Genomic DNA, 22405 nt, shown 5'->3' with positions numbered 1-22405 from the left:
GTGTCAAAGAGGCAGGCAGGATCGAGCTAGCAACGCAAGGGGGGGGGGGGGGGGGCATTGTTATGAACTTTGACTTTAAGGGTGTGATCGCTGGGGCACGGGCTATTTACGGCTGGTATACCCTTCTACCTGGTACTCTCAACGTAAAAAGACTGTGCGTAAAGCGCTTCACTTTCCAGAGCGGCCATATAAGGGCATGCACTGAGCCTTGATCGCAAGGCAGCCACATTATCGCTGTGCCATAGTAGAGCCGGTCATGCTGTACAGATAGAATCGGACTGGCACACAGCAACGGAGGGCGTGCCTGTCGACACTGTTGTTGGAAGCGACTTCTATTTCACGTTAACTACAAGCTTCCGTTGATGCTTACATTTCAGCATAATGGTGTCAAACACTGCGCGTGCAGCTACTTTTGCGAGTGCAAGAACCTTGAAAATGGACCTTGTGCTGTAATGTAAGCATTACAACACAAAGGCCTAACACGCGACTATGTTTAGTAACATTACCGCGTCTCTTGTTAGACATTTCTGAAGAAAATTCCAGCTAGAGTGGCCGGCTGGGTGCTCCAGACAAGTCTCGTTCCATATGTATATACATTGGCGTGCAAGAGCTATGTTTAGTAACATTACCGCGTCTCTTGTTAGACATTTCTGAAGAAAATTCCAGCTAGAGTGGCCGGCTGGGTGCTCCAGACAAGTCTCGTTCCATATGTATATACATTGGCGTGCAAGAGATATTTCGGGGGTTTCTAGTCACCCAAGTCGCGGATATCGAACACGGCGCGCGCAGCAAGTTGTTGTGAGTGCGCGGACCTTGGAAATAACAACCCCGTCCCTAGCACTTCTCACAGATGACGTCAAGCCTTATTATTTGGTGTAAAAATACAATTTGTTGATATCGCATTCATTGCTAAGAGCGAAACTAACAAAAATGAAACTAACAAATTGTATTTTTTAGATCTGATATCGGGTAACTAAAAAGAACGCTGGCTAACGGGATAATCATCACTCTAGTTTTTTAAAGCTTTCGTGCTGTCAGGTATCTAAATGCGAAGCAGATCTTTGTAGCGCAGAAAGTTCACGAGCAGCCTCATTATGCCTCGAGATAGCGTGCTCCAGCTACTTCAAGCGACACAGCAGCCTCCCCTTCACCCCTCCCTTAAAAACGAAGCAATAAATATAAAGCTGTGTTCATTTTTTTTTTTTTTAACCATCAGCTATTAACCTTTGAAAGCGAGAGGTGGAAATGTATTAAGGCGTAGCCGCTTCACAGGCATTCCAACACCAAAACGGCCAGCGATGGCCTCAAGGCTGCGCGTATTAAAACTAAATTGTGGCTGCTCCGACCAGGAGACAAGCTTTTATAAATGAGATGATACCTAAGAATTAAACTTGCGAAAATTTTCAGAACCAACGCATTCAGCATGGTATGGCCGATGAGCACACGAGAATTTTCAATTCGGAGCCTAGCAACTTCGAGTGGAAAGGGCACAGTCTTGTAGGGGCTTTTACCACCATAGCAATTACAAATGCAGATGTGCTGGTGCAAATAATTACAAAACAGTTCTTCTGTATGATGAACCATAGATAAAGTATATTAGAGGAAACTTATCAACGCGTTCCCACCATATATGTGTTCTGCAGACGCGAAGCATGGAAAATTAAATCGCGATGTACAGACATGACTTGACAGACATTGCGGCAGCACGCGTGTAGTTATTAGTTCAAATTGTTGGATTACAAGCCGCGCATCTCTTCAAACAAACTATCAGCAGCGTTCCTGAAAGAACGACATCCGCCGATGAAAGGCCGCCACAGTTTCACACTACCGATTGGACCAGACGTCACGAGCCCTTGCGGAGAGCGCATTTCGCCGTTAAGCGGACTTGCACAACAAATTTGCGTCGGCACCAAACATGGCATCCTGGATTTTAGACACACACCCGACCACTGTTTATTCAGCATGATAAAATAGGTAAGTAATTGCGACTTTGGTGGCCCCGAGATACAAGGTGCACATGTTATTGACACACCAGCGTGGCTATTGCCGATGATAGACGCTCCCAAATCGGACTTTGGTGCAGTTCGGTGCAATTTTCGTTGATATTATCAGAATGGTGCAGTAAATCTGATTTGGCGCACTTTGGCGTAGGAGTGGGATCACTGATGATATAGCTGGAAATCGAACTTACGGCCTGATAAGCAGGACTTCGTAGCCACTAGACCCCTGCGGTAATGCAGTGTGACAAAGGAGGGAAAATTTAGTGACATCATAACATCTTAAACAATGCAAGATAACACAAATACAAGAGGAGGCCAGCTTGAGTTATATAGTCATTATTTTCGTCACAAACCTTCTGTTGTCGTCGTGAAGCATGTTGCTCTGCGTACAACTCTTCTTCCTTTTTACGAATCATTTCTCGTTGCTCAAGCGTCAGCCACTTGTTGTCTGAGGAGTAATAGTCGGAATTGTCATCTATGACCTTGGTACGACGCTTCCTGCAATGACAGCCACCATGTAGCTGGGAATAAGCAAATGCACCAAAAAAGTCATTTTTGAACAAATAAACAACAAATGCCTGAAAATAAGTTTCAACTGACTGACACTGGGACATGTGTTGTGTCGATGAGAATTCAGAAATTCAATGTGAGCACCAGAGTACACAGCTTTCATATGCGCTATATGAAGAGCCTTCAACAGACTGATACTCATGCACCGTAAGGTTCGAACGTTTTTGCTGATCTGCATCTCGCTCTTATCTTCTCAACTGTCAATAAAATACAGAGCATGAAAATGTAACCTTTCCTAAAGAGCCGCTGTATCTTGGTGCAAATATTCAAAATTACAGAACTAGCACTACACTCACGTCAAACTATTGAACGCTTCCCTCAAAGAAAATTTCGCATGGAGACTGTGCATTCGCACAAAGTTTCCCTCTTAATTTCTGTTTCATGTCATGTCTCCTGTGCATTATCAACTGTAAGCACACACGTTATGTTGTGTTTTGTAGACAAGCACATTATGTGGAAGGACCACATTTCGTACTTGTGCCTACCCACAATTCCAAGAAATTCAATGCCAATCTCAAGCACGAAACACTCCAGGGGCTGCATTTGGAACCAGAAAAATTGTGGGCATGAAACAGGCAACACTTTGGCGACATATGCGCACACGACAAACAGTTCACACCAATTCCATGAGAAGCGCAATGACTCACGAGGTACGATCATATTCCAGAAGCCGATTCTTCTGCTCAATAGCCTTGGCAAGACCCTCATCGACGGTATGGTTCATCAGCTTGTTCCGAAGCTCAAGGCTCTTCTTCGAATCACGAGACAGGAGCTCCTTTTCTTCATTAGTGCATACCTGACAGAGGAAGGCACGAAATTAAAAAATGTAGGAACCATTGGCAAGCCCCTTATGAACTTTCCACACAGCTGCATAGTGTTTTGTGAAAGATTAGCAGGAGGTGTACCTAGACTGTTGTACAAGCTGTTGCTACTGTGTTTTCCAACCACTAGGTTCTTCAGCAAAAGACGTTCCACATTTTTCAACACTGAACCTTTTAAAAAGAGGCCTCCCCTTGCCTAACGAATTAATTAAACACTTATTAACAGGATGGCTTACTTTAGCCTTGTTCAATAAAATGTACAGTCAATCTGCAAAGATGCTTCTGAGAAGGGATCTGTGCAAATATTATGGGGACACTAAAGTAGCATATTATATCAGTCTAAACCAATAATTTATTCGTTTAGAACACTATTTCTGTTGATTTTACAATGATAGGATAGGGAAGGTCCAAGTTATATGCCTGAAGTTCGGGCTCGAATTTAAGTACAGGAATGCTGGTGTGATGTCATGAAATTGTAAGTCTTCTTGCACATTTTAGGTATATTGGCTTCACCATTTTTCGATACTTGCTTAGGTAAGACATTTGTTTCGTCGGAACACAATTAGAAACATTTTTAGTGACAATCAACTATGTGGGCTCTAGACAAGACCATCAGAACTTATGATGCCATGGCAAGCTGGAACGAGAACTTTAAAGCTGTGGTGCCACCGTTTTTTTTTTTTTTTTTTTAAGTTTTCTCGCTTACCAAGAGTCTTCTCGCAGTACGAGTGATGCTTTCAGCAACTGTGAAGCCGTAGTTCATTAGTAAGAGAAAAACTGCTTTTCTCTTTCGTGCCCCTTCAAGGCTCACTCATACCACGGTGACTCGCAGCCGTTAAGTTGCTTAGGTTTAGAAGCGACAATTTTAAATTAGTCCCTCGAGGACGAGGAAATAACTTTATTAAATAAAAAAAAGCGGCAAGATGTGGAAGAATCATCTCCTTCCCCTAGGTGGCAGCCATGAGTCCTTGAGCTCTGGCGGCATCCTCGGCTTGCCAAAGGACGTCGAGTTGCACTTCTGGGTCTGCGCTTAGCAGTGCGGTCTCCCACTGCTCTCCATTGCTGTATTTTTTATATTTCCCTGTCACTAGGAGCAAGCCCACACTATATGATTGAGATCCGCCCTTTGATTGCAGAACTGATCAGCCACCTTATATAGTAGTCGCAGCACGCATATCTCATCGAACCAGTCATCCATTTCAGGTTTCCCGCCCATCTTCGCGCACCACTGCTTTTTCTGCCTCGTTCTTTTTTCGAGCAGCCACGGACTGGAACGGCCTCCCCCGGGACATCGCCAACATCGCCTCATCATCTGCCTTTCAAGACCGTATTATTGATCATCTTCAATGCTAAAACAACTTTTACTGCTTATTGTTAACCTAAATAAAACCCCACCCCTTATGTAATGCCCCTCCTAGAAAGGGGGGCCTTTAAGGTAATAAACTGAACTGAACTGAACTTACACAAACCTAAGAATATCTCTGGGTAGATGTAGTGAAAACTTACCAGGTTCGGGAACGTGTTGGTTTGTAAGAGGCACCATGCCGTCGCCTGCTGCTTGTTGAGCGAGATATGTGCCGAGGGGAATCTGACCCTTCCTAGCCTGTAATGTTTTGTGATCTCTTCATAACTAATCATGCGGTCTCTCTCCGCCCCCGGACTTCGCGCTGCGCCTGTTCGGCCGGCCAGTTCTAGAGCCAGGTCGTGCGCGATTTCGTTTCAGGGGAGAGAGGAGTGAGCAGGTGCCCATACAATATGAACTACCCGCTCGTCGCAAAAGTTTGCCAGAATTCTTAGCGCTTCTGGTGAGATCCTTCCCTTGGCATAATTTTTAACAGCGGTTTTGGAGTCGCTGATCACGACTTCGGCTTTTGTGGAGGCTATTGCTAGTGCTACAGCCGCTGCTCCGCCGCTTCTGCCCTATCTGTACGTACACTGCCACTGACGTTGGAATCCCTTTGAATATTTGTAGCTACGATTACCATGCTTCGGCCATTCTCGTATTCTGCTGCATCTACATAGACCACGTCCTGGGCGTTGCCGAACTTTTTATGTAGGCTTTTCGCCCTTTCTATCCTTCTAGCGCGGTGATGCTCAGGATGCATATTTCTATGTAATAGAGGCACCACGATAAGCCCCCTTGCCTCCCACGGAATGCCCTTTTTTACCCCATGTTGCACATTGTACGTGATGCCAATTGTGTCCAAAATATGCCTGCCCGTAGGGCTCTTGGTTAACCGATCATACTGTGCTGTCGTGTGGGCCTCTATTAGCTCTGCGAGCGTGTTATGTAGCCCTAGAGCCAAGAACTTGTCATTCGACGTATTTAACGGTAAACCTATTGCTTGTTTATACGCTTTTCTAATGATGCAATCTATTTTGCTCTGTTCGGCTGCGTGTAGTTTAAGATATGGGCCAACGCACACGATGCGGCTGACTACAAGAGCCTGGACTAAACGAACGAAGTTGTGTTCCTTTATACCATAGTTTTTGTTGGCTATTCGTTTGATCAGCCTGCTTGTTTGGTGGACGCTGTTCTCTAATAGCCTAATAGTTTCTCCACTGTGGCCATTCTCAGATATGCGGAGGCCGAGAACTCGTAGGTTCGCTACCGTGGGTATTTTACTTCCCCCTGCAAAAATCGTGATGTCTGGCCTTTCCTGTATGCTTTTGCGTCCCCTACATGTGGGCCTATAAATGAGCAATTCCGACTTCTCGGGAGAACATTTTAGCCCCTTACCTTCTACATCTCTCTACAGTGTCAACAGCTTTTTGTAATATGTTTTCAATGTCGCCGTCACTCCCACCCGTCACCCAGAGGGTAATGTCTTCTGCGTATATGCTATGTCTGAGGCCCTCAATCTGGTCAAATTTTGCAGGTAGGCCAATCATCGCCACATTATATAACAGGGGAGACAGCACCGAACCCTGTGGTGTCCCCCTACTGCCCAATTCAATCTCTTCAGACCTTGCCTCTCCGACCCCAATTCTCGCAGTGCAGTCGGATAGGCAGTCTCTCACATATGCGTAGGTGCGCTGCCCTATCCCCAGTCCCTGAAGATTCTCTAATATGGCTCTGTGTGTGATGGTATCGAAGGCCTTAGTGAGATCAAGGCCGAGGATAGCATTAGAGTCTAAAGATCTGGTCCTCGCGTCGAGTATTTCATGCTTAATCTGTAACATTATGTCCTGCATTGATAGTTTAGGTCTGAAACCGATCATGGTATGTGGGAAGAGTCCATTCTCCTCCATGTGGGTAGTGAGAGGCGTAAGGATGACGTGCTCCATGAGTTTGCCGATACATGAAGTCAGTGAAATTGGTCTAAGGTTATCCAACTGGGCTTTCTTTCCCGGTTTCGGAATTATAATGACCTGAGCAGTCTTCCATTGACGTGGGATAGTCCCACTCTTCCAACACTTATTCATGTACTCAGTGAGCGCCTTAATGGATTTGTCGTCCAAGTTTCTGAACGTCTTATTAGTTATTTTATCAGGTCCCGGAGCAGACCTCGGGTTTAGCCGAATCTAACCTCGGCCTCTGTTAATATCAGCATCGATTATAAGGTTGTCCTGCCCCTTGTAACCGGAAAGTGGTTCTTTTGTTGCGTCTGCGAAGTACTTTTTTCGTAGCTCGTGAAAGAGCTCCTCCTCTGTTCCTGCATAGTTATGTATTACGTGTTGCAGCTTATGCCTCTGTGCAGTCTTTGTACTTTGCAGGTTTAGGAGACTTCAGAGAACGTTCCAAGTCTTTGACATCTTCATTTCTCTATCCATCAAGTTACACGTGGCTTCCCACTATTGTTGGGTCAGCCGATTCGCATGGAGCTCTATTTCCTTGTCTAATGCAGCTACTTTCTTTTTTAAATTACGATTGTATTTTTGTCTTTTCCAGCGCTTTTGGATGCTAGTCCTCTCCTCCCAGAGATGCAACAGTTTGCTGTCCATCTCCGCCATTCCCTCTTCTTCGGGAACAATTTTAGTGGCTTTCTTGACACTCTGTTAGAGCTTCTCTACCCATTTTTCTATATCTACTATGGCATCATCCAATCCTCCTCTCGTATCTTGCGGAAATAGTCCCATTCTACAAGTGCCAGCTTTCTGCCTTGCTTTTTTTGAGGGCCTGCATGCACCGTTGTAACTACAAGATAATGATCGCTGCCAAAATTCTGCTACGTGTTTACCCATCGCGAGTCTGCTACGTTCTTCGTAAAAGTTAGGTCCGGTGTTGTGTCATTACTAACGCTGTTGCCTATTCTTGTGGGCTCCTCAGGATTCGTTATCAGCGTCAGGCCCTCGTTTTGAGCGTCTGCCCATAAGTTGCGTCCTTTTATATCTTCGACAGTGTATCCCCAAGCAGCGTGCGATGCGTTAAAGTCGCAGACTATGACGAGAGCCTGTCTCTTCGCTATGCTCAAGGCTTTGTGGAAAAGTGGACCAAACTTGAGCTTCTGTCGGGGTGGGCTACAAATGTTAAGCACGAAAAGGCTTCGCTCTTTCTTACAGGAGGGTATTATTTCTATAAGGACGTGGTCTATGCTGTGCACTCCGGTATCATGCTCTACAGCCGTGAGGTTTCTATGCACCAGAGTTGTCACAGTTGCCTTCTCACCAGAAGTACTATATGACTTCTACCCCAATAACGTTGCCGTCCCCCCGGTCTCCTGCAGGGCGATGACATCTGGCGCCTCCCTGTTTATCACGAATTGCTGCAGCTTCCCTGGTTTCCTACGGCATCCGCGGCAATTCCACTGCCAAATAATGTACTGGTTACGTGGTGCCATGTTTATTTATGGGATCCTCCCCGGTGACCTTGCTGGTTTCTACTGTGGGTGTTCTGCTATACGGTTTTAACTTAACTGGCCCCGCACCAGACGACCTAATGTCCTTCGGCGTGCTCTCTATCGCTAATACCCTGTGCTCGAGTCCATCAAATCTCCGCTTTATTTCGACGTACATGCAAGTAACTTGGTTTTGTATTTCATCAAACATTTCTTTGAACAATCCCTTAACCTCGCTAATCGAAAAATTACCGGATTTTTCTGCCTCTTCCTTCACCCTCCTTTTTAGTGGCGGTGACTCCCCGCTCGTTTGCGAAGGAACAGATGTTTGGGCTCGATTAAGCGTTGGTATTTTGCTAACAGAGGGAGGGTTAGGCGTCGCACCCGCGTTGCGCACCTCCTGAAGCTTCGCATTTTCTTCTTTCAGTTGCTTAATCTTTTCTTTAAGCGTTAGGTTCGCTCTAGTGAACTGTTCTAACATTTTTTTAATCTGCATCCTTTCCTTTTATAAGGCGGACCCTATAACATTACTTGGAGAGGCAGTGCCGGAGACCACACTTGCAAAGCTCACCTGCGTGCTGCCGCTCCCTCGAGTGGCTCTTGAGTGGGACCTTGGCCTTGATCTTGATTTGGAGCGAGACCTGGACTGTCTTAGACTCTTTCCCCCAGTAAGCTTTGAGAATGATGCGGAGTGGTCTTGTGCGTGGCCGTTCGCACTGTTTTGCCTGTTAGTGTCCTTGTCCGACTGCTGGCTGGTTGTTGTGTTGTGGTCCTCATCATGGCATACGCCGACTTCCTTGTACTGATAGCAGGCTTCAGCGCACGCTGCCCGTGCTTCCTCCTCGTCTCGCCTCGTCCGTTCGCAGCGACGCCTCCTAACCAGGTACGGTATCTTGTATCTTTCCTTACATCTGTTGTCTCCAGTGGGGTGATCTTTGCCACATAACTTGCATTCCACTTCACAACGGTGATCTTGCGCTGGATTACCGCTTCCAGATTCCCTGCACACCTTGTCGTTGGGGTAGGGACACACATCTGCTCTATGTCCAAGTCTGCCACAACCGTAGCAGACATCGAAGTGTTTTCTGTAGAGCATGCACTTAACGAGCATTGCTCCTTACCTCACATATCTCGGAATGCCAAACCCCTCAAACAGCACAATAATATTGTTCGTGTTGCCCATTCTTTTCGCATGAAGGACTCCTGGGTTACGTGGAGTGACGAAGTTGCTAGGGATGTCTTCTGGGCTCTCTTCCTTAGACACCCCTCATATAAGTCCCTTTGACGTGTTCTCCGGGGCTGCCCTGTACACACAGGTCTCAAATTCCTACTGACCTAATCGTAGTTTGGTAATGGCTCCATACTGCCGGGCTCGATCCTCGGATGGTGTACTAATGACGAGTATGTTCTGCGTGTTGTTGATGCACATACTGTCTTCCACAGCCGCCTCCCGGCCGACACCCGCAGCGTTGCGTAGGCAGCAATATATGCTATCCATCCTGTATTCTGAGACGTTAAGCCCACCACGCGGACGCACAATAACCTCATAGTCTTCCGTCGGCAGATTAAGCAGTCGACTCGCCTTGATGATTTGTCAAGCGTTCCGCTCATTTTTCCATTTGTTTCCTGGCGCCTTTTCTGCGAAGGGCGTCTCTCGCTGCGTATTTCCCGCTGAGCATGGCTCCCGGTCGACCTGCGTCTTGGCGCCTTTTCGCACTTCGCACCAGCCTGACCCTTTTTCAAACTCTTCTGGTGATAAGTCTTCTCCATCCACAGTTACGACCTCCATTTCGGCATAAATCGGGCCTTCGAAAAGGAACGGGGGGCTCCGAACAGCTCCGACGGCGCGTTCAGCCGAGCTCTCCACACCGCCACGGCGGTGGAGACACTAGCGTCCAGTTAGCGTTCGCTGAGCTTAGCTGTCACGTTGACGTGGTGACCCAGAAAACAAGGTTGTTGCACCAAAAAAAATGCAGCCCGCCTGTCAAAACGTGGTGTCCAGAAGATCTTCAGAACTTCCGTCGTCCACTGGTGTGAAAAATGGTGCTAGGAACTTTGATATCGTGCCGATAATCATAGAAAAACTGCGGAGCCGGTACGACGTGCGCCCACACTCCGTGGCCCCCTTAGTCCCTCAATGCTTGATCTTTTTTTTGCTCCGGATCGCCTACGTCAGCTTCGCTGCCGCTGGGAGGCGGCACTCACCAGCGACGAGCTGGCCGACCAACTTTGGGCCGTGCAGCAAGCCGAAGATGCCGCCCGGGTCCAAGGACTTCGAGCAGTCACCTGAGGCACTGCCATCATAATCGACGGAGAGTGGGCAGGGACAGGGGTTAATCCCCTCTTCCCCCACCTCGGCCGGAATAAACTGCCGGACTTCAAATAAAGTTTATTCATGCATTGGCAAGCTCGTGAGTGAGTCGCCAAGCTCGTGCGCAAACAAAATGCGCATATTTCCGACACAACAACAAAGTGGGCAGCTGTGATTGACATCACGAGGCATTTTGATGTGGCAGCAGGGACGTCACACTAGCCCAACCAGATGTCAACAGTCACAGCGTGGATAATTACCAAATTAAAATGCTTCTCTTTCTTTTTTAAAGATGAGGAACTTTGAATTGAGTCACTGGTAAACAAAAGGAGGGAATATTAAGGGCTAGTTTTTTTGTTGAACAACTTTAACGAAAACCACCACATAATGAATTCAAAGAAGCTCTAGAAACATTCATGGTAATGTTCAATTGTATTGTAGTAATTGTGATATAAATGTCAGGAAAGTAAAGTTGACGTAAAGAAAAGTCTATGCCGGTAGAGCTAGAACTTACAATCTTCGGATAACGCACACTATGCTTTACCAATCGAGCTATGGCAGCGGTCATTCTCTCTTTCACTTTATCGGGTGGTTATATGCATGTGAAATTACAATACAGATTAAACAGCACAATTAACATCCCCTGTACCTTTCTTGGCGTCATTATCTGTTTGTTAAGGTCCTTAGTTGCATATATATATATATGTGTGTGTGTGTTTCTCGCTTGTATGTTTGTCACGTGGGTGCAGGAGCCCATGTAACGGCGTTACTGTGAAACAGCGGCCAATGGCGTAACGGGAGGGCGGCTCACCAAATTGCCGCAGGTGAAGCACGGTCCCGACCCTTCCTGGCGGCAGACTATGCGACCGCAACGAAGGCAGTTGTTAATGAGCGCGTGCCGGCGGGCCTCACACTCGCACGGATGGCGGCCAGGAAACAACACGACGTCGCGCGCACGGCCTTCCCGGCTGTACAAGTTGACATAACGCTGCTTGCGTCGCGTTGCGTTTTGCGTCATGGCGATGTTCGAACGCTCTTCTTCGGAAACAGCCTCTTTTTTCATTTCCTCGTCACCACACAGGCTCGACTCCAACTCCTCCGAACTTTCTTGTGCTGGCTGCAATGCGGACAAACACCGATAAATCAAGTATTATATACCTAGGCACACGTCTGATGAACGCGTAAGTTTTTAAAACAACGTGCTTGCCTCGTGCTTAGAACCAGAACGTTTCTTTTTCGAAGACTTTGTTTTTTGTGGCTCGACATAATCCTGAAGTTCTGCTTTCTTGTACACTGTCATGGGAGCGTCACCATCTGCAGAACAAATGAATGCGTGTGTGGACTACTCTGCGCCACGACAATGTCATCAAGAGCACGTTTAACGGCGCCGATATTACATAAGTGGCGGTGGTTAATAACACGATGCTTACCTTGACTAGCGCTACTCATGGTGTGTCGCCTTCGATGTTCACACGCCTGTAGATCTCGCTTCACCGCCACTAATGCAATGAGAACCAGCACCACAGCGTACGCGAATATTGTTGTTGTTGTTGATCGTGTGGTTTCGAAATTTACTGTTCAGATTTGGAATGATGGAGGTTTAACAGAAAGATTACCGAATATCTAGAGATGTTTCCTTAATGCGCGTGAAAGATAGAATGGTGGTGGTTAGAAGAAGAAGAAGGCCTGACTTTCTACAGCCCGGTAGGGAGCACGGCGCAGCCTAGAGAGAATGAACCGGTGCACCATGGCGCAGCTGCAAACTCTATGCATTATAATAAGTGATTACTCTACGACTCTATGGGTAACAGCATAGAGTTAATATGCATCAACGTTTCTAGAACTAGAAACAATGATATACATGGGTTAATATACAAACTGCAGCAGTCTGTATATTAACTCTATGGGCACCAAACAACTTGCTTAGGCCCGCGGCAAATTAAATTATACTTTTACTTACTAATTAATTTTGTGCATAACTAAAACAACTCTACATATTTATTTAGCAGTGATATTTTGTAATTTTTGTTTTATAAAAGTAAATAAGCGTACAAAAAACTGTACCGCAGCGAATGTATATTACCGCATAAATACGCACGCAAATTTGCGCGCCACACTCGTCCCTGATGTGCTGCGCGGCCGTAGTGTACGAGCGATTGCGGTTAGGATAGAGTTCGGCGTTTTTAGAGAAAGGGTTTTGTCACTCGCAAGCATTACCGAGAGTTTTTTCTATTATTTTAAGAAATCAACGCAACATGGTGCGAACGAAGGCAGATGGTGCCAGCCGAGGTAAGTTGCTTCAAGTTGGGCGCGCTTTGCTAAGTTCAGAAAATGGGGCGCCCTTCTTTCAACTGACTGTGTATTATATAAATATCCTCTGTAGCCGTTGGTGCGAAGGCCTTCAGGAAAAGCATGAGCAATCCCGGAGGTGCCTCCAGTTCGAGCTCGTCCAGGTCTCGCAAGACGAAAGGAGGTATGTGACCAGAAATTCCGCGGCATTGTGCGCTTTTTTGCAAAACAGTGATAACGTATTATCCTATGGCAACGAGCGAAATCTTCTGCTCTTTAAGCGCAATGACGTTTTTTGCTCGTATTGAGTCGGTAGTTGTCACACGAGCGCTGTCGCAAATCAGCGCGGCAGTAACTATGGTGACGAGGCCCGTTAACGCAGTGCTATAGTTAGTGGGGGGGGGGGGGGTGCTGCAGGCTATGGTATTGTATAAATGAAGGGGGGCCGTTGCCGTTAATACGCAGTTTTCGACGCCACCGTCTAGCTGTTCTGGTAAGCGTAGTGGCTTGACGCGCGGTTGGAGAAGCAAACGTGACGCAGGTCGTCAGTTCGAGGTCCGGTTTTGAATGTTTCACCCCCCCCCCCCCTTTTTTTTTTTCGAGGTAATTCAAGAACATTACGCTGCTGGCGGTGGCGGTTGTTAAACAGACCTACCATGTGGATTTCGTGGCGCAGTGTAGTTGGTGCCCGACTTCGGTCTCCTAGCAACATTTCTCTAGCATTTTCTCCTAGCGACATTGTGTCACGTACTGTTCCTTATTTTTTGTAATAATTGTGTTCATTCATCTGGGTTTCAACTATCGGCTTTCTTTCACGTCCAACATGAAATGAAAACCTTTATTAGTGATTTAAGATTGATACTGCGCTGCATGAGCAGATTCTGTTGTATGCGTGCAAATTAACTTTATTATCGCATTGAACAACCACCGTCGGCCGGGTTTCTGTTCCTTTGCATCGCTATCGTAGCTCCAACTACTAATTCATTACACATAATGTGATATTCCCACATAATCTGTTTCTAGTGTTTTTTATTTTTTCTGTCGTTGTATTATGGCGACAAATGGGCTGATGCCAAACGTGCAGGTCAACATAGAATCTGTTCCAACCCTGAGGGATATATGTAGTTTCACAGTATGTTTCAGGAAGTCCCAAAACCACAGTACATATAACAATACATGTAGCTCGGACTTCGGGCCTACTTCGCCCGAAATCTCGCTCCTTCCCGTGATCGAGTCGGCTCCTCTAAACAAGGGGATATGCACGTCGCTTCCGTCCCATGAATATGTGCTGTTGCTATGCAAACGTAGATCAACATCCGAGCTCTCTGCAGTGCTGTAGATACTCGCATGTTGGTGTACTCTCTGTACCAGTCTTCCCATTCTGAGATGACGCTTGTCCTGGGGAGCGAACTGTGTTCCATACCGTTCTCATGACTCAAATGCAAGCACGCTGAAGTCGTGGGCGTAACCGGTCGTGGATGCTTTGATTTGCAAGTGCTGGCTGGTGCGGCTACGGGCTTGAGTAAACCACAAGGTGTGACCGAGTAAATGGAACGAATACGCAAGAATGAACGTACATCTGGCAGCGTCGATGTATCCTACAATGAGGGTAGGTAGGGAGCTTGCACATAGGTACCTCGCGCAGCAGTACAGAAATAAATACAACTGAAACCTTCTCTAATCACTTGGGATGTTAAGCCCCACATATCAACCAATATTGATGCATCGCTATAAAAACAATATTGGCCAAACAGGAATAGTGATGACCTGCAGCACGACCACATCCACAGCTGCACCACCAGAGCAGCTAGGCAGTGGCATCTAAAACGGCTACCAACTTACGGCAATGGGCCCAAACTCGTTTTTACCATTGCACTGTGGCGACGGGTCCCCTCACTCTAATGATAGTACTGCGTTGACGGGCCCCGTCTCCATAGTCGCTGCCTATCTGTGCCTACTTACTCAGTGGTCTACCAAAGGATACATCACAGATAGGGTGACTTGCTATGAAGAGATGCTTTCCGTTCAATTTTCTCTAAAGTTGCCATAAAATGTAAAGTAATTATTACATAACATACTGAAACTTCAGTTTCGGACTGCAGGTCAAGGTAGACGGTAATTTCCGTGAGCTACCACCAGATTGTTTCATACGATCAGCCAGAGTTTTATATGCCGCATGGCAAGCCAAGGTATAACGCAAAAAAAAAAAAACGGCAGTTACCAATACTCAAGTTCAATATCTGCAACTCTTACGAATAAAATCTGCCTCCGTTTTACCCTGTAAAAGTGGATGTACGGGGACTGTAGACGATCGGGATGAACTTTTCAATGTGAAAAAACGGAGAGGGTCGCTGTTTCAAAAAGGACTGCCTGAACATGACTGGAGGATATCGCCTTTCCCGGCGATTTCACCGAAACCTGAAACTGTGCACATACGTCAAAAGATGTAGAAAAACCTCTCGCTCAAGTTTCCCCGCTCTTGACATGCACTAATCTGATCCAAGCTAGGGAGGGCTATGCAGGTGCATGTCTTTGTTTTTATTTCTATAAAAACAGGGTTGGCTTGCACCCTTCTCAGTCACCCAGTATTGGTATTTCTTAAGCAAGCATGACCATGACAACCTTCAATACAAATAGCAAATCTCAACTGCTACCCCATGGTGAAATTTTCACTAGAACCAATCTAAACCTCAAAGATTTGCTGACAATGCGATCTTTGTTCAAAGAAGGGTACAGCAAGAAAGTAGGCGGGCAGTGGGTTTGGATGGGAAAGTGTTCTCTTCATATCCGTTCATTACACGTTCACTTCAATCGTAATCCCTCCAGTACATCTTTACGTAGGCTGCAGAGGTGAGAGCTTTCTGTGCTTCATTATAGGATGGTGTCATAGCATAGCTCTATCATGTAGATTTACTTTTCTTGTGTAAGTAGTTGTACATCTACTTCTCTTACCAAGTGACTGTGTGTGCATTAACTAGCGTTATCTGCTATGAAAGGTACCTGGCTTGGTCGCATTTGTCCTGTATGGGCGGCACAAGTGTAGGATTGACCGCAACCTTCATTCAGTCTGGCATTCATGCACTGCATTTGCAAACAGACATAGAAAATATACTATTGGAAGTTGCACCAGTAAACTTAACTGCCAGCATTTGCTCAAGAAGAAATCTTGTTCCGTAACAAGCCCATTCTGCAAAGGTTGTGCAACATCCACGATCCAGGCCATGTCAGGGCTCTGAAGAATGCTGGAATGCGGCGCTTTTCTGTAAGGTTGCAACAGTGTGGATTTACAACTCATTGGCAAGAAATCTTCAGCAGTTAAAATAAGAACCTAATTCTAGTTCAAACTGGTTACATATGTAGCTATCGCTTCTCAATGCAAACACACCTGTCTTTCAGTACATTTAATTTGACTGCAGTGTTTTGAACTGGTTCATGGCGGCCACGTTTTCTCTGCTTAATGTACTCCAACGTTTGAGATCTATGATGCTGCTTCCGAATAGCTGGTTACATTCCGCTTCTTCATTGTAGTTTTTTTTTTTTTTTTTCTCTTAGGTTAGTAGCACCTGCATGAGGCAATTCCTTCAGCTTTGATATGACGAACTAATAAGTCTTGCGATGTGTTAGTGATACACCTTTACAATGAATTTTTGGTTATAACGCAGTTATTTTTGTGTAGGATGCAACTTTGTTAAAATCGGGTTTGCGTGCACTCAATTTGCTCGCAGAGTGGCTGTTAAAAACCTTCAATTTCACCAATGCTGCTGGTGTTTGCAAGTACTTTATGCTTCGACCAAAAAATGCAGGGACTCCACCCATGTTTCACTTATGAAAGTAGATGCTTTGGCTTGGAATGCTATAATTTCCATTTTGTTGAATTTCAGGCAAGTATGCAGGTCGAAACTCCTACTGCCCCCAGCCAACCCCACCCTGGCAGAAAGAAATTTCCGGGTTCCTCGTAACGGCACGGCCACCCGAAGACGAACATAAGCCTCAGCCATCCGAAGCGGCGTCTAGTTCTGATGCATCCGACAGCGGTGCATGTGGCAGCTCGTCTTCCTAGTCACTGGCAGTTGCACTGCAGTTTTTACTCTCTCATTTACATAGACTTCCCTGGAGTCATTTTGAAGGTTTTATATATATATATGTATGCTTTGCAATCCGATGTGAATAAAGAGACCCCTTGTGGTATCTGCAACATTCTGCATGCCTTCAGTTTATTCTCTTGCCACTCGCAAAAAAAGGGAATGGCCTGGAGTGACTAAACTATCTTCATAAGAGAAGGATGGAGGGAGAAGGGAATAGTTTTTCACTCAAAATTTAAATGAATTGCATCTCTTTTCGATAAATACAAAAATGTAGCTTTCTGGCACACACACTGAATATTGCACCATTGTGTGTGTGTGTGTGTGTGTGCACGCACGCACAAAGTTCAGCTTCAGTACAGGGCTATCTGTGTAGTGTGATTACTGCACACCATTGAGGAGGGGGTTCTGGGATGAAACTATTTTCTTATCTGGCTTTCATCTCCCAAGACCTTCTCATGCCCAAGCAAACTTTCCCTTGCATTACACCTATGGCTTGCCAAACAATCGCGCATTACAGCGAGCAAAGGTAAAAGACATCAGCAAGAGGTGATGTTTCCTTGTTTAAAAAAAAAATGCTTTGAAACCACCACACACTTGCCTACTTGGGAGGATAGACAGTGTGCGTACCAGTTTCCATCCACTGAACACTTTTTTTTTTTTTAGCACCCCTTTTGTAGAACAATAGGAGGGAGTATTACTGTAAACACAAAGCTCTACTGTAGCCAGGCACTTTTTATTGGGCAATCTTTAGTCCTATTGATAATACTTAGCAAGTATGACCTAAAAAGCACTGCTGACTGAGAGGTTTCCAAACTCCTACATCTTTGAGATACCATCAAAATCGAGGCTCATGTATGCTGAAACAGCAGAACATGTGCCCTCTAAAGGAATAAAGTTTCAGACAGTGGCCAAGCTGGCTGGCTGATGTATTTTTCTTGCAAGGGTTCACTAAATCTTATCCAGCCACCATTCCCCAGAACTTGCCAAATGCCCTGTCTGATGGCTTATCTATAGCAGGGGCAATGTGCTATTGGGGGCTGATTTAGCTCTAAGTATCACATCCCCCCAGGGAAGGGGGGGGAATGCACCCCACTAACAGCTGCTATGACCCCCTTCTTTCATTTTCACACCTTAGCAAAAACCGAGATATGTATTAATGCCCCTTCAAGTTTTATATATGCATATATTCCTGCCCCCACACTTAACATAGACTTCCGGAGCCCTTGAAACCACCTATAGAATAGTTGTCGATCAGACTTATTTAATAATGTCCAAAGGTAATAGAATCATGGCAGCGCCCATTTCATGCTCCAGCCCAGCCCCCCCCCCCCCCCACTCCAAAGAAAGGCAGTGACTGCTGCGGCGCACGAGCCACCCCCACACAGAAACGGCTGCTACGTCGCACGGAAGAGACGTCATGCATTTTCCGGTTAGGCGTTTTGTTTGAATAGTTGGGAGTGTCTAGCGGTACGTCTAGACATAACGATAAAAGCAGTTAAAATTACGTCCAAACGAAATTAGGTTTAGCGTGACAACAATACAAAACTGACTTGTTTGCCATCTCAAACTGATCGGCAGCTGTGGCGTAGTTGGTTAAAGCAACACATCAATTGGTGAGGTCGGTGGTTCAAGTCCCATTGCAGTTATCGATACTTCTGTTTTTTTGTTTGTTCACGCATGTATTGTTTTAGCATTTGCGCCTCCTCATCAGCCTGACTTGCTGCTGGTGGTGGTCCCGTCCGCAGGCCCTTTAATATTGGATCTTCGATTACTCTTGCAATATTGACTATATTTATTATGATAAAGTGTTTTGCGATTAGTGCTCTTAATCGGCGAGACGCAAAAGGACACAAAAACTCGAATGCAGAAATAGCACGTCCATACATGATTACAATTCTGGGCAGCTACCTGAGCGACACAATGAAGAGCACTGTAGGATCACGTATGCAACACAATTGAGACACAAAATAAACAAATCCACTGGTATTGTATTGTTCCATATTACAACTATTTAGAGAAGCATGCATATGGAGAAAACGAGAAAAATTGGGAAGATGGGGTGTACTGCAGAGACAACATACGTGTGATAATCAGGTGAGTGTAAGCAGTGGCTCAACAAAATGACTTAGTACAATGGCAGAAACAGCATGCTGGGAAAGAACAAAAAGTTCCAGAAACCACCAGATTTTGCTACACTTTAACAACATATTTCCCTTTGCGTCACTGCCAAGGCTGCAAAGACAGCAGCCTCCAGCATGAAAATTCAACGGCGGCAAATCGCTCGGAGACTGCCTACAAAAACGGATTAATCATGTACAATGGGCGTGTTCTCGCTGGTGAGTGAGAATGCGCTACTTTGCATCTGAACATAGCCCCTTTCTTTTGCCTGTGCTAAAAGTTTTTGTCATTCCACAAGGCTTTTCGACTTGTACAGCTTGTGCACACCTTGTGCACAAGCACACCTTGTGAATGTTTGAGATTGTTTACTTCGTTGTCACATTCGCTGAAAGTATCTTTACTGCTAAACCTTGTAACACAGACCACATCATCACAGCAAAAGTTTTGCCTGTTTCTGCTCAAAATGGGCCTGTTGCAACACATGCTCATAAATTAAACACATGGTAGAGCCAAGTGAACCTTTAGTACACATATGCATTTGTATATTTTTCGCAAGTTTACGATCAAGTATATTACATTTGCATGACCATATAGTCTATCCAGTTGGGCAATTACCTAGCTTTGTCTTCTGAAGAATGTCCCTAAACAACTTCATTAAACTGACATCCATAAGATAAATTTGCAAAAATAGCAGTGTTATGTCAACGCTATCTTTATTATATGCAGTGTTAACATATACATTCTGTTGAGTCATGCATCCCAGATCGGTTCACCCTTCTACCAGAGTAACCAGGATTGTTTTTTCTCTTGCAACCCAACCGCAGCCTCCAAGGAATTCCTCATATCATTGTACGCTCGGATGCTTCATCACTGAACCTAGCTCAAGCCAGCGGAGAATGTGTCGTCACTGAAAGCATGCTCATGGGCCAAAATCCTCGCAAGGTATGGTTTAAGACACTTTATTTATTGAAGCTATTTTTGCTACACCATTTCTGTCTTACCCTTCTCATGATTCTGTTTTTTTTATTATTATCAGAAAACTGGACAAAAGAGAGACCATTGATTTCCAATTGCTACCCGCATGAAGATGTAAGAAGCTCAACAGTTGCGATAGCGACATCCCCATGCTCCATCAATATACCAGGCGGACAAATGGAAACCTTATACTGGAAAGCAGTGATAGTGTACGGTATGTTCAAGCTGTACCAAACTGGATGCACAGATTGTTCTTTCTTGCCTTATGAATTACTCAGTTTGCAGAAAATGTGCAAGCTTCAAATTTCTTGGACAGTGCATGTGATGCAGTGCTCATACTGTACTTCACTCTATGTGTCAAACTTCGCATAGAGTATCACATATAACTAGGTAACAAATAAGCCTGTAGTAGTGCATATTTTGCAGCACTTCCTTTTCTCATTGAGTATAGATTGCTGTGAATGTGAAGATTGTTGCAAGGCAATAGAAGGTACAACTACAGTAGTGCTGAAACAAAGTTACTGATACCGCGTGCATGTTGGGAGTGACACTGTCAAAATTCTAAAAAAAGAAACTGTGCAAGAACTCGTCCCTTCATTAAGCGAGACATGTCTTGCAGAGGTAGCAACCGCAAGGCCTGATAACTGAATAGTACAATGCGGCACAGTGCGCGTGCTGGGTCAGAGCTGCTAGAAGATAAGGAGGTTCGCGAAAGCCGTTCTCGTTTTGGGGGTTGTGGCCAAAGTTTATGTGTTTGCAGCCAAACTTTGTTCTTGCATAGTGTTTTTATAGCTCTATTGTTTATCAGTGAGTGCTTTTTGCGCTTCTACGTTCAGGCATGCATGCCGTTTTCCTCACATGGACCAAAGGCTTTCCTCTGGTACGCTTCTCTTTCACCGCAGGAGGTCCCTGTGGACCTGTTCTTGCGTAACGGTATCTCCGCAGTTCCTGTGGCCCTGGTCCCAACCAATGAGGGTACCATACGGATGAAGAAAGCGAAAGTAATTCAAGCTTAGCTGCGAGCAGCCACGACTCATTTACAGAGTATCTCAGAGGTCCTACAGTTTGGAAAGGGTGGTATCCCCTGTTTGTTATCAGACCAGCTTTGCGTTCAAGACCTCTGGAAGTGTTCTATGTTTGCCTCCAACCCGGTGAGCACATTCATCAGAGTGGGCGTGCGAACAGCATCGTTGGACGGTTGCTTTACAACATGCGTTTGTTCATGCAGATAGCGGGATGGCTTCAAGTTTGCGCTGCATCAAACGTTCCAGCCATTATCGCTTCGTGCGCACCTACTGATTGCGGCCACCGCCATGAAGACTACGCTGGACATGACTTGCCTTGGCAACCCTCCTGGACCATGGCTCCATTGCACAAGTTCAGCTCATCGCCTGCGACATCACCATTTCCTCTGGATATAAACGGATGCCAACGGCCCGCGCCTTCCAGTGGGCGTGCGAACAGCATTGTTGGATGGTTGCTTTACAACATGCGTTTGTTCATGCGTTTGTTTAGTATCTCTGACTTGTCACGTACTCAGCATACTGATCGCTCTGCTCGTCCGCTGGTCCAGAGTCAGCAGTTAACCCGTGATGTCACTGTTCTACCGCACCCTGCGCTGTAGGGTTGCGCGAGGGGCAGTGGTTCAGCGCCTACTACCACAAATTCTGTCTCTTTTCTTTTTATAAATATTAGAAGTTTATTACCAAAGCACGATGAACTTGACTCTATAATCGATTCCTGTGGTGCTGATGTTGTTTTGTTGACTGAAACATGGCTTTTTCTAAGGTAACGAGTATGGAATTCTTTGATTGCAAAAAGAAGTTCAAGGTACTCTGCTTCGACAGAGGGCACAGATGTGGCGGTGGTGTTTTGATAGCTGTTGCAGATAATTTTGTTGCGTTGCCCATTAATTCCCCAAGTAACCTGAAACTACTCTGGTTTGAGCTTTGCGTACGTTTTAAGAAGTTGATCTTGGGCATATGTTATCGTCCCCCATCTTCGTGTCCCACTTTCGTTGATGAATTGCATGACGCGCTTAACATGATCACTGTACGTTTTCCCAACACTCCTATCCTCTTGGCTGGGGATTTCAACTACCCTCGCGTGTGTGGAATAATGCATCGCCTTATTTTAGCCCTTTCTCGACTGAGTGTAACAAGTTCTTGATGGCTTGTCTGGACTTCAACCTGTCACAACTTGTCTCTGAACCTGCTCGAACTACCTCAGCCACATCCAGCATTTTAGATCTCGTTCTAACTAACGTACCGCATGTTATTTCTTCACTCGTGTATCTACCTGGTCTCAGTGATCATTCGTTACTCCATTTTGATCTTGAAACTCCTGTCTGTAAACACATCAATCAAACAAAATATATTAAAGACTATAAACGTGCTGACTACAACGCGATAAATCGTGAGCTAGCTCTTTTTCTCGATGATTACTTGCAGGAGCTTTT

At 45.5% G+C, this 22405-nt stretch overlaps 2 protein-coding genes across 20 annotated transcripts in view; one reads left to right on the top strand and one right to left on the bottom strand.

The window, feature by feature from the left end:
• The window catches only part of LOC142776538 (activating signal cointegrator 1-like), a 135410-nt gene extending 122993 nt beyond the window's left edge, over positions 1-12417 (bottom strand). For 3 of the 14 annotated variants that reach the window (XR_012887619.1, XM_075880377.1, XM_075880376.1), the window contains exons 1-3: positions 8741-11255; positions 3218-3366; positions 2354-2498 (exon numbers count right to left, since the gene is read on the bottom strand). Coding sequence is in view for 13 of the 14 variants with exons in the window: in XM_075880377.1 (XP_075736492.1) it covers positions 2354-2498; positions 3218-3366; positions 8741-9280 (834 nt within the window). In the remaining variant the exon portion in view is untranslated. Of the gene's footprint in view, positions 1-2353; positions 2499-3217; positions 3367-4897; positions 8678-8740; positions 11263-11291; positions 11598-11687; positions 11795-11910 lie in introns of those variants that run through there. The other 11 variants (XM_075880379.1, XM_075880381.1, XM_075880380.1 and 8 more) reach the window with 8 other exon arrangements.
• A 137-nt stretch (positions 12418-12554) lies between these two features.
• Positions 12555-21657, top strand: LOC142776542 (PCNA-associated factor-like). 6 transcript variants are annotated; one of them, XR_012887623.1, is made up of 7 exons: positions 12560-12769; positions 12864-12953; positions 16651-18472; positions 19797-19914; positions 20009-20161; positions 20850-21098; positions 21176-21657. XR_012887623.1 is itself a non-coding variant. In XM_075880388.1 (3 exons), exons 1-3 carry the CDS (start codon positions 12736-12738, stop codon positions 16827-16829), a joined length of 303 nt encoding a protein of 100 aa, XP_075736503.1. In that variant the 5' UTR covers positions 12581-12735; the 3' UTR covers positions 16830-16969. The 6 variants fall into 6 exon arrangements, 1 of the variants encoding a protein (XP_075736503.1); XR_012887625.1 differs by lacking the exon at positions 20850-21098 and having other exon boundaries at positions 12561-12769; XR_012887624.1 differs by having other exon boundaries at positions 12562-12769; positions 16651-18283; positions 20850-21657.
• Positions 21658-22405: the final 748 nt, after the last annotated feature.

The sequence above is a fragment of the Rhipicephalus microplus genome, chromosome X (assembly GCF_043290135.1).
Source record: "Rhipicephalus microplus isolate Deutch F79 chromosome X, USDA_Rmic, whole genome shotgun sequence".
Lineage (NCBI taxonomy): Eukaryota > Metazoa > Arthropoda > Arachnida > Ixodida > Ixodidae > Rhipicephalus > Rhipicephalus microplus.
This window is presented reverse-complemented; position numbering and strand designations above follow the sequence as displayed.